Source organism: Theropithecus gelada, chromosome 9 (genome assembly GCF_003255815.1).
Source record: "Theropithecus gelada isolate Dixy chromosome 9, Tgel_1.0, whole genome shotgun sequence".
In the NCBI taxonomy this organism is placed as follows: domain Eukaryota; kingdom Metazoa; phylum Chordata; class Mammalia; order Primates; family Cercopithecidae; genus Theropithecus; species Theropithecus gelada.
The window spans coordinates 62,143,433-62,161,818 of NC_037677.1; the positions used below are offsets into that span (position 1 = coordinate 62,143,433).

Consider the following 18,386-nt stretch of genomic DNA (forward strand, 5'->3'; position numbering starts at 1 on the left):
TAGGGCGTTCAGACAACATGGTTTTCTTTCTAACCAGAAAGCAGCTTGAATAGGTAGTATAGACTTGAATCTGTTTTGGCTAATGGCATCTGGATATGTAATAAAACTGGGGACAAAAAGTAGGAGACCATTTCTGGGAAGATTTTGTTTTCTGCCAGGCACCCTGTGTATTAGGAACACTGTAGAAACACTTTTTACCCCCCACCCTTTTTTTTTTTTTTTTTTTTTTGAGACTGAGTCTCACTCTGTTGCCCAGGCTGGAGTGCAGTGGTGTGATCTCAGCTCACTGCAGCCTTCACCTCCTGGGTTCAAGCGATTCTCCTGCCTTAACCTCTGGGATTACAGGCGCATGCAACCACACCCAGCTAAGTTTTGTATTTTTAGTAGAGATGGGGTTTCACCGTGTTGGCCAGGCTGGTCTAGAACTTCTGACCTCAAGTAATCTGCCCACTTGGCCTCCCAAAGTGCTGGGGTTACAGGCGTGAGCCTCCATGCCCGGCCTTTACCCTATTTTTGAAAGCTTGGCTAATGTATGTGACACTCAGAATTCTAACTGTGCTCCTGCAGCAAGCATGGTTGCTGACCATGGTTCACCTGGAAGCCTCCCTTAGTCCTTTGGGCTCAGAAACTCATTTTGTTGGCCCCTAACTTAGATGGTTTCATTCTGGGACCCTATTCCAAGATTATTAATCACACTCAGGTGGATGTATAAAACCAAAATGCCAGTTTTAGTACCTGACAACTGAAGAAATCTGCTAGACTGGCAGCTGAGAAGCTAGTTGTAATCTCTCGGTCCTTTGGGATCTAGAGAGGCTTTTTGGGTGGAGTGGCTGGCTCTAGGAGATGAGGCCTTCTCCATTTTTTTTTTTCTTCTTGAGACAGGGTTTAGCTCTGTCATCCAGGCTGGAGTGCAGTGGCACAATCATAGCTCACTGCAGCCTTTACCTCCTGGGCTCAAGCAATCCTCTCCTCAGCCTCCCAGGTAGCTGGGATTACAGGAGTGAGCCACCACGTCCAGCTGAGGGTTTCTCTCTGACTTTCCGTTAGGAATGTCAATCAGGTGAACACTCACTGATGTTGAAAGTCTTGGAATCCTGTAGCCTCATTTCAAATGTCTTTGCATAACACCGTTTAAACAGTTTCCCAATGGAACCCTCTCTGAGGGGCTATATCATGTTACCTTTGATCCTGTCTCTGTAGAAGCTCCCCAAATACAAGGAGCAAGTCTGTGGAGTCTACTGGAAGCATCTAGATTGTCTGAAAATAGGCAGTTAAAAATCATTGTAACTTGACTCTACTGGATTTAAGCTTTATAATGCCATCTGAGATTGTGTAAATGGCTTTGAAAAGTAAGCTGCAGTTCCTAAACAGTGTATCTCCTAGCTGCATTCTCTCCAGATTGCCACTGAATAGTTGCTGTATGATCCTGGGGCAAGTGAGGTTGTAAGATAAAGGAGACAGGAGGATGGAATCTTTAAGGTCCCTTACAAAACATTTTCAAAACATCTTTTGCACACATTTCCTATGAATGATAGAATAACCAAATGGTTATTTTCATCTTATGAAAACTGACCCAGAGCAGACATTTATAAAATTCTACTTTAGAAACTTGCTTGATAGTCACCAGTTGACACTGTTGGAAATGCTGGGGGAAAAGTTGGTTGGTTTTTGGTGCACTGTTGCAGTGATTTGTTAAGGAATCTGTTTCTCTCTCCCCAGTGCAAGAACTATATCAGCCAGTATTCTGAAATTGCTATCCAGATGATGATGCACATGGTAGGTGGCACGGAGGCCCCTTGTTAGCATTTTTCTTTGTTTTTCAGGTTTCGTTATTTCTAGCAATTTTGAAAATTATATGGTTTAGTTTCCCTTTTTTACCTTAGAGTACTGAATTGGGCTAAATCGAACCCTCTGGCTAGGAGACTCTCCACTTGCAATCTCAGTACCTCCCCTGTCACGGGAGAGGCTGAAGCATCTTGATCCCCAGGACTGCCCTGGTGGCTTCCTGGCAGTTTGTTTGCCTCTGCCCATTCAGGTCGGCCATCAGGTTTCCAGGTCTGGCTTTAGCTCTGGGATCTATAGAAGTCAAGCGCTCTCTAACTAAGCCAGGTGTGAGAATGGCTGTGTTGCAGCCTGAGTGGGGGGAATACTACCTCCCAGAGTTGGTCCCATGCATGGCAGCAGTGTCTGCTGAAGCTGCTGCCTGAGCTGGTAACTCCTGAGCTGGCTTTGGAGGCATTCAGGTGGTAGCGGGTGTTCCTTCATTAGAATCAAGAATACCCATTCCGGAAATGAGCTCGCTAGTCCACGCAGAGCAGGGTGGCCTGCTCACGTTGGGAACAGGCACTGCCTCCTTAGATCTGATTGGCGGGGCTGACGGGGGAGCACCTTTTCCCTGTCTGTCATACTGACTTTCTGACTACTTGAGATTGACATACCATCGTTTGAGTTTGTTCTCTGATCCAGGGGTCAGCAGACTGGCCCATCATGTTTTGTGCATAAAGGGTATTTTTTTTGGAGGAACACAGTGATGCCTGTTTTGTGCTACAGCAGCACAGTTGGGTAGTTGCAGCTAGAACTTATGGCCAAGTAGCCTAAAAGATTGACTCTCTGACCTGCTCTAACCACTCAAGCCAAAGAGGAGGAGAAGTTTATTTGGGATTATTACTCACACCCTACCATGTTCTAAAAACAGTTAAAGGCAGCTTACAAAGACATGCACCTGAAGTAGGTAAAGATAAGCATTAACGGGACTTAACCTCATGAAGTACTTCCTTATAGTTAACTTAAAATATTTTTCTCATTATAAAAGTTATACTGTGTAGAAATGTGGACAATACTTTTCTGTCCATTGAATACTTCTGGCCATTGAATATTCTTGTACAAATGATTAAGTGCTTGCATAATAATCACCTGTGTACATAGAGAATTTACATAACCGGTCCCTGGTGGCTGGATGTGTCTAGGTTTTCAGGTTTGCCTTTGGGAAGATAAATCTGCTTATAGCCAAACGCATACATATATGCATATCCCTGCCTTTCCCCTTATTATGGAGAACTAAAGCTGGAACTGCTGAATGGAAGCATGAGGCTTTGCATACGTTGTTAAATTGGCCTTCCAGCTGGCATTTGGCCACCTGCAGTAGATTGCCCGAGGATCCCTGACCCCTCAGGGTGTTTATAACACACCCCCCTTACTGGGGCAGCCCTGTGTCTTGTTCCGTGGTGCTGCTGGTCACTATCCTGTGGGAAAGCCTTGCAGGCCTGGGGCTGGCGTGGGCTCCTGAGGATGGAGACTCTTCATCAAGTGGCATTTTCTGGGGCTCTTGCTGCACAGTGTTTTGAGTGTGATTTAGTGTGTTAAGACCTGGAGATGGTGCACACATGAGCAGGACAGCCCCCAAATGGTCTATCCCTGCAGGGCCAGGAAAGCTTTCAGGGCCCCCTTGTCTACAAGATAGCAGGAACACGGTACGTTGCTAAGATCTGACCGCAGGAGCATTTCCCCTGAACTTCTTGGGACATCCTTACACCTGGTTAACTGCTTGATTGTTGTTTTAATTTTTCTTAACTGTTGTGTCCTTTCCTTTCTCTTATTTTCACCTCCGATATCCTGTTTTTTTGTTCAACAGCAGGATCAGGTATGTGTCGGGGAATCTGCTTGTAGTAGTGGTCTGCTGCTTCCTCTAGTTACTTTGCTTTTTTTTTTGGCGGGGAGGGGTATGGCGTGATTAGCTCTGACAGATACAAGGAATGGTTATGAGAGGCAGGGTGCCTGTCTGTTAATAGGCTGGGGAGGGCTTCTGCATTTCTCCCCTGTAATTCAGCCCTTGAGGTGTTGGGGAATCTCATCTCCCCTTCAGGGGGCCAGAAAAATGAAGCCAACAGAGCCTTGCGCTCTGTTCATGATCCATATACAGCATATGTACATGCAGGCCACCAGTGTGACGATGGGGAACCATGGGTGGCCCAGGAGGTGCCTCAGCCTCCTTCAGCATAGGCTGGTTAGGAAGTCCAGTGTAGGTCTGGCTTCCCCAGGGCACCTTGTGTCTGTCACAATGCAAGTAGGCATTGCATGTCTTTAGTGCTGTCTTTCATAACCACAGAAATGCTTCAGCTGCATGAGCAAACATTTGCAGACAGCCAGCAGACTGTTCCTGGCTGTTGGATCCAGAGAATTGGAAACAATCTCTTGATTGTGGCTTCTGCCCCTCTGGGTAACAGGGTCCTTTGGGATCTAGAGCCACATCAGATGGCATGCTACAGGAACCAAGTACCCAGTCCATACTTGCTCTGAGTCAGTGTCCTTTGGGGCCATCCTGAACACTGCCACCTCTGAGCATTGGCATCCATCCACTGGGATTAGCATCGGAGCTTTTTTGAAGGTCTTTTGAAGTCTAATGGGAGAGGACTTTGGTTGAAATGCTTGAATTTTTACCTAGGCCTCCTCAGAGAGTTGGAACAAAGCGGATCGAGGCCGAAGCAGCCCTATACCTCCTGAATATTGGCATCTACTTTTTTCTAAAAAGCTTGCTGTATCTTCTGTGTTCTTATTATTTATTTATTTTTCATTCTTAAGGTGTGCCAAAGACAGGGTATTTGGGATTTGCTTTCCAGACTCCCCCAGTCTTATTAATTCTTGAGCCTTCTTGATATTAAAACAAGATGAGCCATGGTCATGGTCTAGCTCTTTTCCCTTAACAGGTCCCGTTTTTAGCACCTTTGTTCCTGCTGCTTTAGGGTGTGGTGCTGGGAGGCAAATGCACTCAGGCTCAGAGCTAGTTGCTGGTTGCATTTATTTCCACAGTATATATTTCCACAGAGTGTATACACTTGTCTCGCTCTTGGCCGTCAGAGCGTCATGGTCAGGATTCTAGACTGTCTAGTGCTCTGTGTTTGGTGTCTAAATGGTGAAAGGGGATCAATCTGGAGACCTTGTGGCTTAAAATGATTCATCCATTTGGGGGATTGGGTTTTCATGCGCACTGTGTGCAGTTGTGAACATAGAATGTGGTTTTTAAAAAAGCCAGCATTTCCCCTTAATGCATCATTTTAAATGGTCCTGCCACTGAAAGATCCGGTGTGGTTTTATTTCTAACACATTTGGCTTTCTGTTAGTTTACGGGCATGGTAGTTTCCCCTCTAGAAAAAAGCATAGCTTAGTTCCTACCTAGAGTGACCTGAAAAGACACATTCTAGAGCAGACCAGGTGTCCTTGGAGATGTGGAAAGTGCTGGGGGGTCTCCCTTCCTCGTGGTGGCCCTGGATGGAGGCTGTGTTCGATGTCCCTTAGGAGCTTTGTGTGGTCTCCTCCCTGAGATGTAACTGGCACATATGCACTGCTTCAGACACAAGCCCTTTAACATGGAATCTGGAATCTGCCCCCTTGCGGGAGGAGGAGAGGGAGGCAGCCTCGACCTGGGCCCAGGATGCTGTCCAGCTCCCTGTCCCCCGGCTGGACTGGGACTAAGGGGCGGTGGGCGCAGGCTTGCCGCTGACTGGTTGTTCTGTGCTCTCTTCAGCAACCCAAGGAGATCTGTGCGCTGGTTGGGTTCTGTGATGAGGTGAAAGAGATGCCCATGCAGACTCTGGTCCCCGCCAAAGTGGCCTCCAAGAATGTCATCCCTGCCCTGGAACTGGTGGAGCCCATTAAGGTACCTGGTGTCACTGTGTGTACTGGCCAGGGCTGTGCAGTGCCACACCACTCCCTGCTGTGTCACATTGCATCCTACAAGTCACTTCTTTCGGTTCCCTGCCTGGCTCCTGAAGGTCTTTGAGTTTGTGATCACTGGTTTATGCTATCCCTTATACTAATGCAGCCCCCGCCTCTGAGTTCTTTTGAAAACATTTTATTGCCTTGGTAGTAAACCCTAATGGTCGTGGGATCATTAGCCTGAGTATTTTCAGCATGCCATTCAAAGGTGACTTCGCGGTGCCTGGCTCCAGCCTCACCTTCTCACATGCATGGTCTGGGTCCTTCCCCATCCTGTGGCCCTGACAGACTGGATGTTCCCAGCACACCCCTCAGAGTATGCGGAAGCCTCACTGGGCCTGCAGCCTATATACTAAATCCGTGTGGGTGTCTGTTTTGTTTAACTAGAACACCTCACTTGGTGAAGGTCAGATGACTTCCTCCCATAATACATTTGTATTTGGCATTTATTATGGGCCAGGCAGCGTATTAGGGGCTGTGCTGAACAGATGATGTCATTGTGCCCGTGGGGCTTACATCCTAGTTCTTCAAGGCCCGGGCTGTGTGATGCCTTAACACATGGCACATGTACATGCTTCTTGTTCTAGAACATCCCACGGCACTTGACTGCCAGCTGTTTGTCTCTCTCTGCCATCTTCTCTCTGCATGTGCAGAGTGTGTGGCCCAGGGGCCAGGCCGAAGTGTCAGCTGGAATCCAGGAAGCACTGCTTCCTGCCTTCTTCTCCATGGGCTGCTCCTCGGCTCCAGCCCGCTGACCAAGATGCAGCCAGAGAAACTGAAGAGTTATAGCTCGTGTTCCAACCACATGTGACTACTTAAATTTCAATGAAATACCATGGAGCAAAATGAGACACATTGCAGGTGCTCAGTGCACAGGTAGCTGGAGCCTGTAGTGGGCAGCAGGGATAGAGAACATTTCCACTGCCACAGAACATCTTCTGTGACAGTATTGCCTTTTTAAAGGTGGGTTCTAGAAGAGCATTCTCAAGTGCTAATGAGACATGGCAGACACACGAGCAGACCTGAAATGTGTTCACCATGCTGCCTTCTAGATAGTGGACTGATAGTGAGCCCCTCCCTTTGCTTTTGGTCCTTCATCCTCCCCAAAATGAACCCTGAGTGATGAAATGTTTGTAACTGAAACATCATCAGGACAGCTCTTTGGGGTGGACAGGGGACTTTCTAGCTCCTGAACCGTGAATTCCTGGGTTTTGTTTTGGTGGGGTTAGGGGGAGGTGGTGTTGATAGAAGATTGGGGAAGGAGGCAGGTGGGTCTCCCACCATATAAAAATAAGGAATTAACTTGGATGTTACAAGCCACACATCATTTGGAATTCAGTAGGCAGTGGCCCTTTATGTGCTAACCCACCCTGGTGTCTGCAGCCCCTTTCCTTTAGGGGAGCAAGACCAAGGGCTGTGAGTCCCAGCATTAAAGTACTCTCCTTCTACTCTTCCCACAGAAGCACGAGGTCCCAGCAAAGTCTGATGTTTACTGTGAGGTGTGTGAATTCCTGGTGAAGGAGGTGACCAAGCTGATTGACAACAACAAGACTGAGGTATGCTGTCCTCCTGGCAGAGAGAGGCCCTCTTCTGCCCCCTGAGCCTGAATGTCCCAGTGGGAAAGTCCCATAGGAGAGAGGGCTTGGCCCAGGCTTGGCATGTGTACAGCCATGTCCCCATCTCGTGGAAGGCAGTCCTCACCAGTGGGACCTCTAGGCTGGCAGGGTTCAGGGGAGGTAGACACCGTTGCCCTGCTTTGTGGTTTGGTAGTTTTCTGGGGGTGGAAACGGCACCCACCATTGACTCGTTTCCTGGTCATGTTAGTATTTTCAGAATCTCCCCAACCCTTGCCCAGCCTCCCGTCTTCTCACACGATCCTCTCCTGTGTTTCAGAAAGAAATACTCGACACTTTTGACAAAATATGCTCGAAGCTGCCGAAGTCCCTGTCGGAAGAGTGCCAGGAGGTGGTGGACACGTACGGCAGCTCAATCCTGTCCATCCTGCTGCAGGAGGTCAGCCCTGAGCTGGTGTGCAGCATGCTGCGCCTCTGCTCTGGCACGCGGCTGCCTGCGCTGACCGGTGAGCACTGGGTGTGGGGCGGGAGAGGATGGTGCCCCTCTTGGGTCTGGGAGGGCCCTGCCAGCATTGAGCCCGCTGCCCTCTTGTGTAGTTCATGTGACTCAGCCGAAGGACGGTGGCTTCTGCGAAGTGTGCAAGAAGCTGGTGGGTTATTTGGATCGTAACCTGGAGAAAAACAGCACCAAGCAGGAGATCCTGGCTGCTCTTGAGAAAGGCTGCAGCTTCCTGCCTGACCCTTACCAGAAGCAGGTATGCCTCGGGCTGGGCTGCGGTAGGCCGGCATGACGGAACCTGATGAAGTATGCCAAGGCTGGGGTACATTTTGATGGAAAACCAGCTGTTTCTGCCTCCGGGCATGGAGTCCAATGAAGTTTTACTTGGAGGTGATTTGTTAGCTTAAGATGAGCCACTGGGGGAAGCAACCTGAAGTAGAGAGGCCAGATAGGGTGTCTGGGAAGGGAGGCCCCAGGACCCAGTGGGCTGGGAATGCCAGGGGCTCTCAGGGAAGAGTGTATCCAGGGCTGCCTGGCCTTTTGTGCCCCACTGTGCTCGGACACCCCCAGAGCTGGACCTGTGTCCCCGCTTTCCTTTACAGTGTGATCAGTTTGTGGCAGAGTACGAGCCCGTGCTGATCGAGATCCTGGTGGAGGTGATGGATCCTTCGTTCGTGTGCTTGGTGAGCCTCACTGGGTGGTGTGGGTCCTCTCGGGCAGCTGTAACCTGGGGGGCTGCAGAGACCCGGGAGGGTTGCTCCGAGACTTGGCCGTGGGGTGGAGTCTCTGGCTTCCGCTGTGGGAGAGCCAAGAAGGTAGGGAGCCAGTCCCCCAAGCCCCATCGCTTTCCTCAGCAACCCTGATGTTCTGAAAGAGCGTGGTGGAGCTCTGATTCTAGCTCGTTCTGGAAACTGTTTTCTTAGTTTTGAAAGGGATACATTGGGCAGCTCTCATTCTAACCCCCTTTCTTTTTTCCTTTTCTCACCGTATAGAAAATTGGAGCCTGCCCGTCAGCCTATAAGCCCTTGCTGGGAACTGAGAAGTGTGTATGGGGCCCAAGCTACTGGTGCCAGAACACAGAGACGGCAGCCCAGTGCAATGTGAGTAGCCCAGCAGCCAGCGCCACCAGCCTGTCTTGCCCTGGGGTAGCCTGCGGGAGAATCCTGCTTTAACGGGAACCCAGTGATCAACTCTCCACCCTGCTTTTATGTTGTCAGAAAACGGAGGCTCAGAGAGGTGGTTAGGCTTACTCATGGTCCCCCAGAAAAGACAGGGTGAACTCTACTCTTGTAGTGAAGGGTGGGGTGGATTTTTTTTTTTGGTGGGGGTGGAATTTTTTGCTTCTGCTTTGTTGCTCTTGTCTTCATTTCCCTTGTGACAGTGTCAGACTTGTACAAGGTCACTCCAAGGATTGCACAAAGTCTGTGGGATTCATTGCCCAGACCTTTGCCCAGGTCCTGTTCCCCGGAACATGTTTGCCCTTGCTGAAGCCAGGCCTGAGTCTCTTAACTCAAAGCCCTGAGAGCTGGCCCCTACCCAGCAGCCCTAGGGCACCGTGGCCCTGGCCTGGCCTGGCCTGGCAGCCACCAGTTGGATGACTTATGCTGCTTCCCTGGGTGGGGATGTTTGGTCCGGCCTGTTACTTAATGTTGCTTTGCGCAACTTTTCCTTCCTCACCGGACTTCCTTGTGACCATGTCAGTGGCGGTTGTGTCATCTTGGACCACTGCAGGGAGGGGCAGGGGGCCCCCATTCTGGCCATGTCCAGCTCTTTCCTCCAGCTAGGCTCCAGCCCATCTCCACCACCAGCCCCACCCCACGGCTGGTTCTGCTGCTGTCCTGGGGAAATGTGGGCCCGCTTCTCAAGACCCGAGCTGGTGTGTAGCCTAACTGAGGCGAGGAGGTTCTGCCTGGGAATTAGCTTGCAGGCTGCTCGCAGGACGCTGGGTGCCGGGTGTAGGCAGACGAAGGGCCCTGAGCCCTGCCTGCATGGGTACTCATCTGCAGACTACTGCAGGCGCCTGCTGCTCTGGACTCGTGTCTTAGAAGTTCCCAACACTCTGATGGCCATGTGTTCCCTGCTTTTAAGTGAGATCCTGTCCTGGGTCTTCAGCATCTGGTGCTGTCTAACTGACCTAGGACAAGAGAACAGGTCCCATTTGGGGGTGATATCTGATACACCAATGGGCCGGGAATGGAGTTTGTCATCTGAAGACTAAACTCAGTTTCCTGTCTCCTACCAGGCTGTCGAGCATTGCAAACGCCACGTGTGGAACTAGGAGGAATATTCCAGCTTGGAGAAACCGCAGCATTAGTTTTTTTCTACTTGTGTGTCTGGGAGAATGAACGCACAGATCTATTTGACTTTGTTATAAAAATAGGGCTCCCTCACCTCCCCCATTTCTGTGTCCTTTGTTGTAGCATTGCTGTCTGCAAGGGAGCCCCTAGCCCCTGGCAGACATAGCTGCTTCAGTGGCCCTTTTCTCTCTGCTAGATGGATGTTGATGCACTGGAGGTCTTTTAGCCCGCCCTCGCATGGCACCTGCTGGAGGAGGAGAGAGCTCTGCTGGCATGAGCCACAGCTTCTTCACTGGAGGCCATCAACCCTCTTGGCTGGGGCCTTGTTCTGAGCCCTGACATGTGCTTGGGCACTGGTGGGCCTGGGCTTCTGAGGTGGCCTCCTGCCCTGGTCAGGGACCCTCTCCCCTTTCCTGGGCCTCTCAGCTGTACAAAGCAGCAAAACAAAGGCAGTTTTATATGAAAGATTAGAAGCCCGGAATAATCAGGCTTTTTAAATGATTTAATTCCCGCTGTAATAGCACAGGGATTTTGGAAGCAGCTGTTGGTGGCTTGGGACCCCAGTGGGGCCACGGTTTCTCTGTCCCTGGTTCAACTGTGATTTGGCTTTCCCGTGTCTTTCCTGGTGATGCCTTGTTTGGGGTTCTGTGGGTTTGGGTGGGAAGGGGGCCATCTGCCTGAATGTAACCTGCTAGCTCTCCAAAGGCCCCGCGGGCCTGGCTTGTGTGAGCGTGTGGACAGTGGTGGCCGCGCTGTGCCTGCTCGTGTTGCCTACGTGTCCCTGGCTGCTGAGGTGCTGCTGCAGCCTGCACCCCTCCCCCGTCTCATAGAGGCTCCTTTTGACCTTTCTTTTCAAATAAATATGGATGGCGAGTTCCTAGGCCTGTGGCTCCTGTTAGAGGGCGGCATGCTGAGGGGTCTGCTGGGTGTGGGTTGCACGCTGGGGTGTGGGTTGGATGCTGTCTGCAGCCCACTTGGGCACCCACGCTTCTGTCTACTTCTGGTTGCCAGGAGACAGCAAGCAAAGCCAGCAGGATACGCAGTTGCTATTAAATGGACTTTGTGAGTTTTGTTTTGCACTAAAGTTTCTGTGATTTAACAATAAAATTCTGTTAGCCAAATCTGGGCCTGAGTTTCTGTGACTCTTTAGCTGGAAGAGTGTGTTCCTCTCTCATGAGCTCTGAGCCCATGACACCTTTGGGGCCCAGCACTCCCATGACCCCTCTTGGCCAGAGAATGAAAGCAAAGTGGATAAAGGAAAAATCCCACCTGGTCCTCCCCAAGACTCAGGGCGAGCAGTAGGTCGGGTGCACCTGAAGGACGGCTCTGCCCTTCATCCGCCCCTGTCCCTGCTCCCTAGAGGCCAGAGTCAGAGCACGGTGCCAGTTCCTTGAGAGTTGCCTTGCTTTTTAAACAAACCATTCCAGAAACTTGTAGTGAGTGCCAGTTACACAAAACCAAGGGGAAACTATTGAGGGAATAACTTAATTTAAAAAAGGAGTACACACGAACACTCCACATTCAAAACCCAAGGGAACATCAGTCACTTCTCTTTATAAGCTGGGCACATTTGGGAAGCCAGTGAAATGGAGAGAATGCTTGTTCATTGACATTGACCTTGTCCGTGTGGGGATGCCACCTCCACCTGGACATCCAGCAGGAATGTGGTGGAAATGTAGCGGGACTTGGACTGGAGTCGGGTGTCCGGCCAGCAGGGGATGCCCACGCCGGGCCTCCCTTGCGCCTGCTCAGCCGGAGGGGATAGTGCTTGCAGGGTGGAGCCCGGAGGGAGGAGGGCCTGTTCGGCCTCTTTCAGCTCAGCTTGAGCCGAGCTGTTCCCCAGACTTCTGGGCCCCAGTGACCCTCCTTACCTTGTCCTTAGACGCTTAGCATTTTTGTTTGGTTTTCTTATAAAAATAACAGATCTTATGAAGGTAGAGGTCAGATGCTGAATGAGCATCTGGCAAAAGTGGGATCTGAGCAGCTGATGCAGGCTGCCAGGGCCAAGCCAAGGTTGTCCCCCAGGCCCGGCCTTGGGAGGAGCTCCCCGACCGGCCCTGTCCCTGCCGTTGCTCCCTGGGAGGGGGCAGTGGACAGGTGCTGCTTACACCCACGAGGCTTCCCTGTCTAGTCACAGCTCTGTGATCTCCAGGGGGCTCTCCATGATCACATCGCGAAGTTTGTGCAGGGGTGTGGATTTGGCGGATTCTGTGCGGGCGTTGCGCTCGAAGGCAGTGGCCTCAGCAGCGGTCAGCGTCTCCAGCGAGCGACCCAGGCCCTTCTGGTCATCCTCGGGCAGGCTGTTGAGGTCGGTGGCCAGCAGCGTACCCGTGCTGCCGTGCACCACGTGGATCCCATCGGGCCCCTTGAGCTCCACTGGTGGCTTGTGGCGGAAGCGCAGGCTACCCTGCCCTGGGCTGTGATCCCGTGGCTCCTCGTCCAGCTCAGTCTGGATCAGCTGCAAGAGGCCGGGACCCCCATATGCTCAGGGCCATGCCAAAAGGGTGAGCAGGTGGATGGCCCCAGAGACCTACTGACTATGTGGCTGAACCCTGGGCTCCTACCTCAGCAGGCCTGTCAGACTCTGTTTCTCAAACTGCGTGCGAAGGGGAACAATGAATGCTTAAGGTGCTGCAGAGTGGTTCTCAGGAGGATCGGCTTCTTGTGAAAATCTGTGTGTGTGTGTGTGTGTGTGTGTGGAGACGGAGTCTCGCTCTGCCACCTAGGCTGGAGTGCAGTGGTGTGATTTCGGCTCACTCTAACCTCCACCTGCTGACTTCAAGTAATTCTCCTGCCTCGGCCTCCCGAGTAGGTGGGATTACAGGCACGCCATGTTGGCCAGGCTGGTCTGGAACTCCTGATCTCAGATGATCCACCTGCCTTGGCCTCCCAAAGTGCTGGGATTACAGGTGTGAGCCACCGCACCTGGTCTTTATTTATTTAGAGACAGTGTTTCTCTCTGTTGCCCATGCTAATGCAGCAACATAAAGCTCACTGCAGCCTCGAACTCATGGGCTCAAGTGATCCTCCCATTTCAGTTTCTTGAGTAGCTGGACTACGGGCGTGTGCCACCACACCTGGATGAGAACCTTTAATTTTTTTTTTTTTTTGAGACAGAGTCTTGCTCTGTCGCCAAGGCTGGAGTGCAGTGGTGCAATCTCAGCTCACTGCAACCTCCGCCTCCTGGGTTCACGCGATTCTCCTGCCTCAGCCTCCCGAGTAGCTGGGACTATAGGCGCTCGCCACTACGCCCGGCTAATTTTTTGTATTCTTTAGTAGAGATTAAATTTCACTGTGTTAGCCAGAATTGTCTCGATCTCCTGACCTCGTAATCTGCCCGCCTTGGCCTCCTAAGGTGCTGGGATTATAAGCGTGAGCCACCGTGCCCGGCCGAGAATCTTTAATTTTATATATTAACTTTGGTGCTCTATAAAAATCCTGGGATGCAACTGTGGTGTCTGGGTTTGTTGCCAAATTGGCCTCAAGCAGATCACCTCTAATTGTGTCCAGGCAGAAAATGTCAACAGGACAAGCTGCAGAGGATAAATAGGTGGGGTAGAGACTTGAAACTGTCACTCTTGTCCTGCATGAGGCTATTCGACTAGCTTATTCCTGTTGAGAATGTGGGCCCAGCTGGAAATTCATTTTTAGGTAAAGCCTGACTTTTGTAAGTGTTGACATAATCACTACAGGCAAACATATGTAGGCCTATTTGACCCCGATGGCCAGTTTCTTTTCTTTCCTTTTTTTTTGAGACAGAGTCTCACTCTGTCACCCAGTGGAGTGCAGTGGCATGGTCTTCGTTCACTGCAACCTCGGCATCCTGGGTTCCAGCAATTCTCCTGCCTCCACCTCCTGAGTAGCTGGGATTACAGGCGTCCACCACCACGCCTGGCTAATTTTTTGTATTTTTAGTAGAGATGGGGTTTCGCCATGTTGGCCACGCTGGTCTCGAACTCCTGACCTCATGATCCACCCACCTCGGCCTCCCAAAGTGCTGGGATTATAGGCATGAGCCATCGCGCCTTGCGGAGTTTCTTAAAGTGACATCACCCCCAAAGGTATGTTCTTGAGGTCCTTCTCTAATCTGAGAAAGACTGCCTTAGAGCCTACCCCATTCCTGTGAAAGCCCCCAAGAGCCCAGAAAGCAGAGCCTGCTGTCTGACTTCCTGGCCCCCACCCTTTCCTGTCTTTGGTCCGGGCTGCAGAGCTCCAGGGACATAGAGAAGGACAGCAGGACAGCAAGAGAGAGCATCCCCAGGCTGGGGCACAGCACACAGCTCCCGGCCACCCAGCTGGCTACCTCAGAGATGGAGGAGTGGCAGGAGGAGGCTTTTTGCACCATCCGCTGTGCAAAGAGCTTTTTGAGCCGCAGGTAATCCTCCAGGACCACCTTCAGCAGCGAGCCCTGGGAGAGGGAAAGGGTTAACCCCCACCAAGGCCCTTCCCTGCCTGCCCCGCCCCTCGCCCACTCCCTCTGGGAGTCAAGGGTACACAGAAATCTGATCCTGGTGATCCTAGGGCAGAGGATGAGCAGCAGAGCCTGGAAACGGTGGCCAGTCCAGACACACATGGACTCATTCCTGAGCTCTGCCCTTAAGGCCACTGCAGGTTGGAGCAGCCCCCCATCAGCCCTGGTGTTCTTGCCCCAGTGGAGGGTGGGTCTAGCTGAGCCTGGAGGTCTCCACCGCCCTGTGTTCTCTGGAGTGGGGTCCAACCTCAGCCAGGGAACTGGGTATGGAGCCTGTGGGGAGGGCTCACCTTGATAGGCCCCTCACGAATGATCTGGCCCAGCTTGGCAATGTTGTCATACTCCTGGATGGCAGCCCGCAGGTATCGGTCATCATCAGGCTTGACGGCTGCTGGCTCACGCCCAAAAGTTCCCTGGGGAGAGAGGACGTTAGCTGGAGCAGAGGCAGACCCCACACACATGCACAAGGGAGGGGGCTACCGCTTAAAGAATCCAGCTCCTTGGCCAGAGATCACAAAGACCCAGCCCCTCCACTCCTGCCCCTTGTGATGCCTGACCGCCTCTGGCTCACGTGGGTGCGCGTGGGGCTGTTCCACAGGTCGGCGATCTCACTCAGGTTCTCCGGTAGGTCATCCTCATGCTCTGCCTGGGTGGCCAGTTCTAGGTTCCGACAGAAGGGATCCAGCCACACAGGGTTGGCTCTGCAGTTGGGGAGGGAAAAGAGTGGGGAGGGAGGGAAGACTCGAGTAGACAGGTGCCCTTCCAGCCTCGCCCCACATCCTGCCCATTTCCCTGGCCATGTAGTGCCTTTCACTGACTTGGGGGTGTGAGGCCCTGGCACCTGTGGTGCATGCTCCCACCCTGGGATCCTGCTAGAACCAGGACTGCATGTCAGTCTGGATTGCCTTTGGTGCAGAGGCTTCACCCTGCACCCACTGCCCAAAGTCTGCACCCCCTGGAACTTGAGGCCCACTGGGGTAGAGAGCCCCTCTCAGCCACACGGTTTCTGAGGATGGAGGGAGGGTGGCCCACCCACCAGGGGGCGCCACAGCCTGGGTTTCAGTAGCCCCAGTGCTGGGAGACTGCAGATCTCCCCAGCTGGGTCCTAGCAGGACTCCCCGCAGGGGACTGGGCAGGGCCACTACCCCACTCACCCATCAAAGGAGTACTTGTTGGTGTTAGGCATGTCCATGATATCGATGAAGCCGCGATTCCCTGCAGGGAGAAGGGTTGGGGCATGGAGGGGAGGGGCATAGCCAGGGTTAGGGGTGGTGTTGCGGGGTGAGGGAGGGTGGGGTGTGGGGCGTGGTCCTGGGCCCAGTGAAGGGCCTGAGCCAGCCTTGTGAGGCCCTGGTGGACACTCCAGGTCCCCAGCCTGCTGCCTTCTCACCTGTGCCCCCACCACGGCCCTCACTTACCAGCTGAGCCAGCCACAATGGCCTTGAGTTTCCTCTTGTGTCTGGAGAGAAGCAGAGAGGGGCTGGTGAGGTGGGCTGGGGCCAAGCTGACGTCTCAGGCCCTGCCTGCCTCATGGCCATCCGGGAAAAGGTGGCTGGCCCCCTGAGGGCAGGGGTGGGGGACACTCACACGGTCCTGTAGTACCAGTTCATGAGGACGAAGAGCATGGCAGCCAGGAACAGGAGGATGGCCAGGACAATGATCGCCATCTGCGGGAGCAGGACCAGGGTGAGCCTGGGCAGTGGGGAGGGCGGCTAGGGCTGTGGGGCGGGGTCGCTGGGTACCTGCAGGGCAGACATGTCATCCGGCAGCCGGACAGAGATGGCAGGCTGCACGTCCAGGACGTTGTAGTTCCGGAAAAGATTCCGCAGCTGCTCCTTGTTCTCATCGATCATCTGGATCACCCTGGGTGAGGGGCAGGGGTCTCAGCTCTCCTCCTCAGCCATTCCCCTCATGACAGTCTGCTCTGCTCCTGCCTCAAGCCCCCAAAGTTCATCAACGCCAAGCCTTGCAAGATTGAGGACTACCGGCCGCAACAGCTTTGTGTTTTACAAGGTTCCTCGAACCTTCATGTAGGATCCTGTTCCATCTTCACAGTGGATGAATACTCCCATATTTATTTATTTATTTATTTATTTAGAGATTGGAGTCTCGCTCTGTTGCCCAGGCTGGAGTGCAGTGGCATGATCTCGGCTCACTGCAAACTCCGCCTCCAAGGTTCAAGTGATTTTCCTGCCTCAGCCTCCTGAGTAGCTGGGATTACAGGTGTGCGCCACCACTCTGGCTAATACTTGTATTTTTAGTAGAGATGGGGTTTCCCCATGTTGGTCAGGCTGGTCTTGAGCTCCTGACCTCAGGTGATCCACCTGGCTTGGCCTCCCAAAGGGCTGGGGTTACAGGTGTAAGCCACTGCGCACGGCCTGAATACTCCCATGTTACAGATGGGGAGAGGGAGGCTCCGAGGGACAGAGTTGCTCATACTCCCAAACTCTGCTCTGTCTCCTAGCCCCGCCCCCTCTGGGAGGTGGCCCCACACAGTGGGCTTGATGGTGTGGTCTGTGTCTCCTTTGGTGAGTCTCTCCCCTACTCCAGGGCAGGGAGGCATGCTGACAGACAGGCTGACAGTCCAAACACAGGCCCCCACTCACCGGTCCACATCCAGGATACGGTTGGTATCACGGTTCACCACGTGGATGAGCAGCTCTGTCTGTGCAAAGTTCACCCGGCCCTTCTTGTCCACATGGAACTGGATGGGAAGGGGTATTGTAGGGTGTGGCCACCATAGCAGGGGGCCACAGGGATGGGCAGGCCTCTTCTAGGAGCCCCTTCTGCCCTTCCCTGTGAATAGAGCCCTCTGAATGTTTGCTGAGGGCCAGGCATGGGCCAAGCACTTCACCCACACTTGGCCAGGTACTATTTATTATTGACCCCATTTTATGGAGGAGGAAACTGAGGCCCAGAGACCTGGGAGAACTTTATCAAAGCCGCACTGCTAGGAAATGAGTAAGTGGGGCCTATACTGCCTTTCACACCCTGGCCTTTGCACAAAGCCCTGTCTCTCCTTGTGGCTGGCCTCCCCGTCTCCCTCCACTGCCCCGGCCCCAGGTAGGTCCATGAGGCACCTGTACATCGTCAGTATTGACAATGGCACCAGTGATGTTGGAGAGCAGGTGAATGAACTCCTCCTCGAAGCTGCGCACACGGTCGGGGATCTCGTTAATGACGATCTTGACGCGCTGGTCGTCCCTCAGGATGTAGATGCCGATGATGGCCGTGTCATTGTGGCCTGCCAGGTCTCGGGCCACAATGTCCACCACAAAGTAGCCGGGGCTATAGGCCATGAAGAGGTCGAAGGTGCGCAGAATGCCGTCCACGCTCCCTGCAGGAAGCCCGAAGGTGGGGCACAGCTCAGAGACTCAGTGCCCCTGAATCCCCAGGAAGGGGCATGAGCCCTGGGGTAGGTGGGCACATCTAGGGGAGGCAGCACAAATGCCCACAGGGTGCAGCCGGGAGCAAAGGTGACAGGCAAGTGGGAATGATGCCCATCTGAAGTGGCAGTGGCTCAGGTCTCAGCAGGTTATCAAGATAGGGGAAGGCAGATGACAAGTTTGTGACTCTGTTGTCCCATCCTAGGGTGCAAAGGACCATTTCTGAGCCCCCTTAGTGTCTGTCTGTCTCTCCTCTCTCTTTCGAACACATGTACCTCAGAATTCCACAAACAAGCCTGGGTGTGGTGGCTCACGCCTGTGGGAGGCTGAGGCGGGAGGATCACTTGAGGCCAGGAGTTTGAGACCAGCTTGGCCAACATGATGAAACCCCATCTCTACTAAAAATACAAAATCTAGCCAGGCATGGTGGTGTGTGCACGTAATCCC

General features: G+C 52.8%; 2 protein-coding genes across 12 annotated transcripts in view; one reads left to right on the plus strand and one right to left on the minus strand.

The window, feature by feature from the left end:
* Positions 1–11,201, plus strand: part of PSAP (prosaposin) — a 34,940-nt gene extending 23,739 nt beyond the window's left edge. Inside the window, exons 7-15 of one of the 4 annotated variants that reach the window (XM_025397740.1) lie at positions 1,720–1,776; positions 3,632–3,640; positions 5,522–5,653; positions 7,173–7,268; positions 7,606–7,792; positions 7,884–8,041; positions 8,388–8,468; positions 8,778–8,885; positions 10,028–11,201. In XM_025397740.1, the coding sequence (XP_025253525.1) occupies positions 1,720–1,776; positions 3,632–3,640; positions 5,522–5,653; positions 7,173–7,268; positions 7,606–7,792; positions 7,884–8,041; positions 8,388–8,468; positions 8,778–8,885; positions 10,028–10,063 (864 nt within the window). In that variant the 3' untranslated portion in view covers positions 10,064–11,201. The remainder of the gene's footprint in view (positions 1–1,719; positions 1,777–3,631; positions 3,641–5,521; positions 5,654–7,172; positions 7,269–7,605; positions 7,793–7,883; positions 8,042–8,387; positions 8,469–8,777; positions 8,886–10,027) is intronic. The other 3 variants (XM_025397741.1, XM_025397742.1, XM_025397743.1) reach the window with 3 other exon arrangements.
* A 352-nt stretch (positions 11,202–11,553) lies between these two features.
* CDH23 (cadherin related 23) overlaps positions 11,554–18,386 on the minus strand; it is a 419,472-nt gene continuing 412,639 nt past the window's right edge. For 5 of the 8 annotated variants that reach the window (XM_025397731.1, XM_025397732.1, XM_025397734.1 and 2 more), the window contains 10 exons: positions 17,634–17,890; positions 17,160–17,257; positions 16,296–16,416; positions 16,141–16,220; positions 15,972–16,012; positions 15,708–15,768; positions 15,125–15,254; positions 14,844–14,966; positions 14,386–14,490; positions 11,554–12,540 (listed from right to left, as the gene is read on the minus strand). In XM_025397731.1, coding sequence (XP_025253516.1) covers positions 12,214–12,540; positions 14,386–14,490; positions 14,844–14,966; positions 15,125–15,254; positions 15,708–15,768; positions 15,972–16,012; positions 16,141–16,220; positions 16,296–16,416; positions 17,160–17,257; positions 17,634–17,890 — 1,343 coding nt within the window. In that variant the 3' untranslated portion in view covers positions 11,554–12,213. The remainder of the gene's footprint in view (positions 12,541–14,385; positions 14,491–14,843; positions 14,967–15,124; positions 15,255–15,707; positions 15,769–15,971; positions 16,013–16,140; positions 16,221–16,295; positions 16,417–17,159; positions 17,258–17,633; positions 17,891–18,386) is intronic. The other 3 variants (XM_025397736.1, XM_025397735.1, XM_025397738.1) reach the window with 1 other exon arrangement.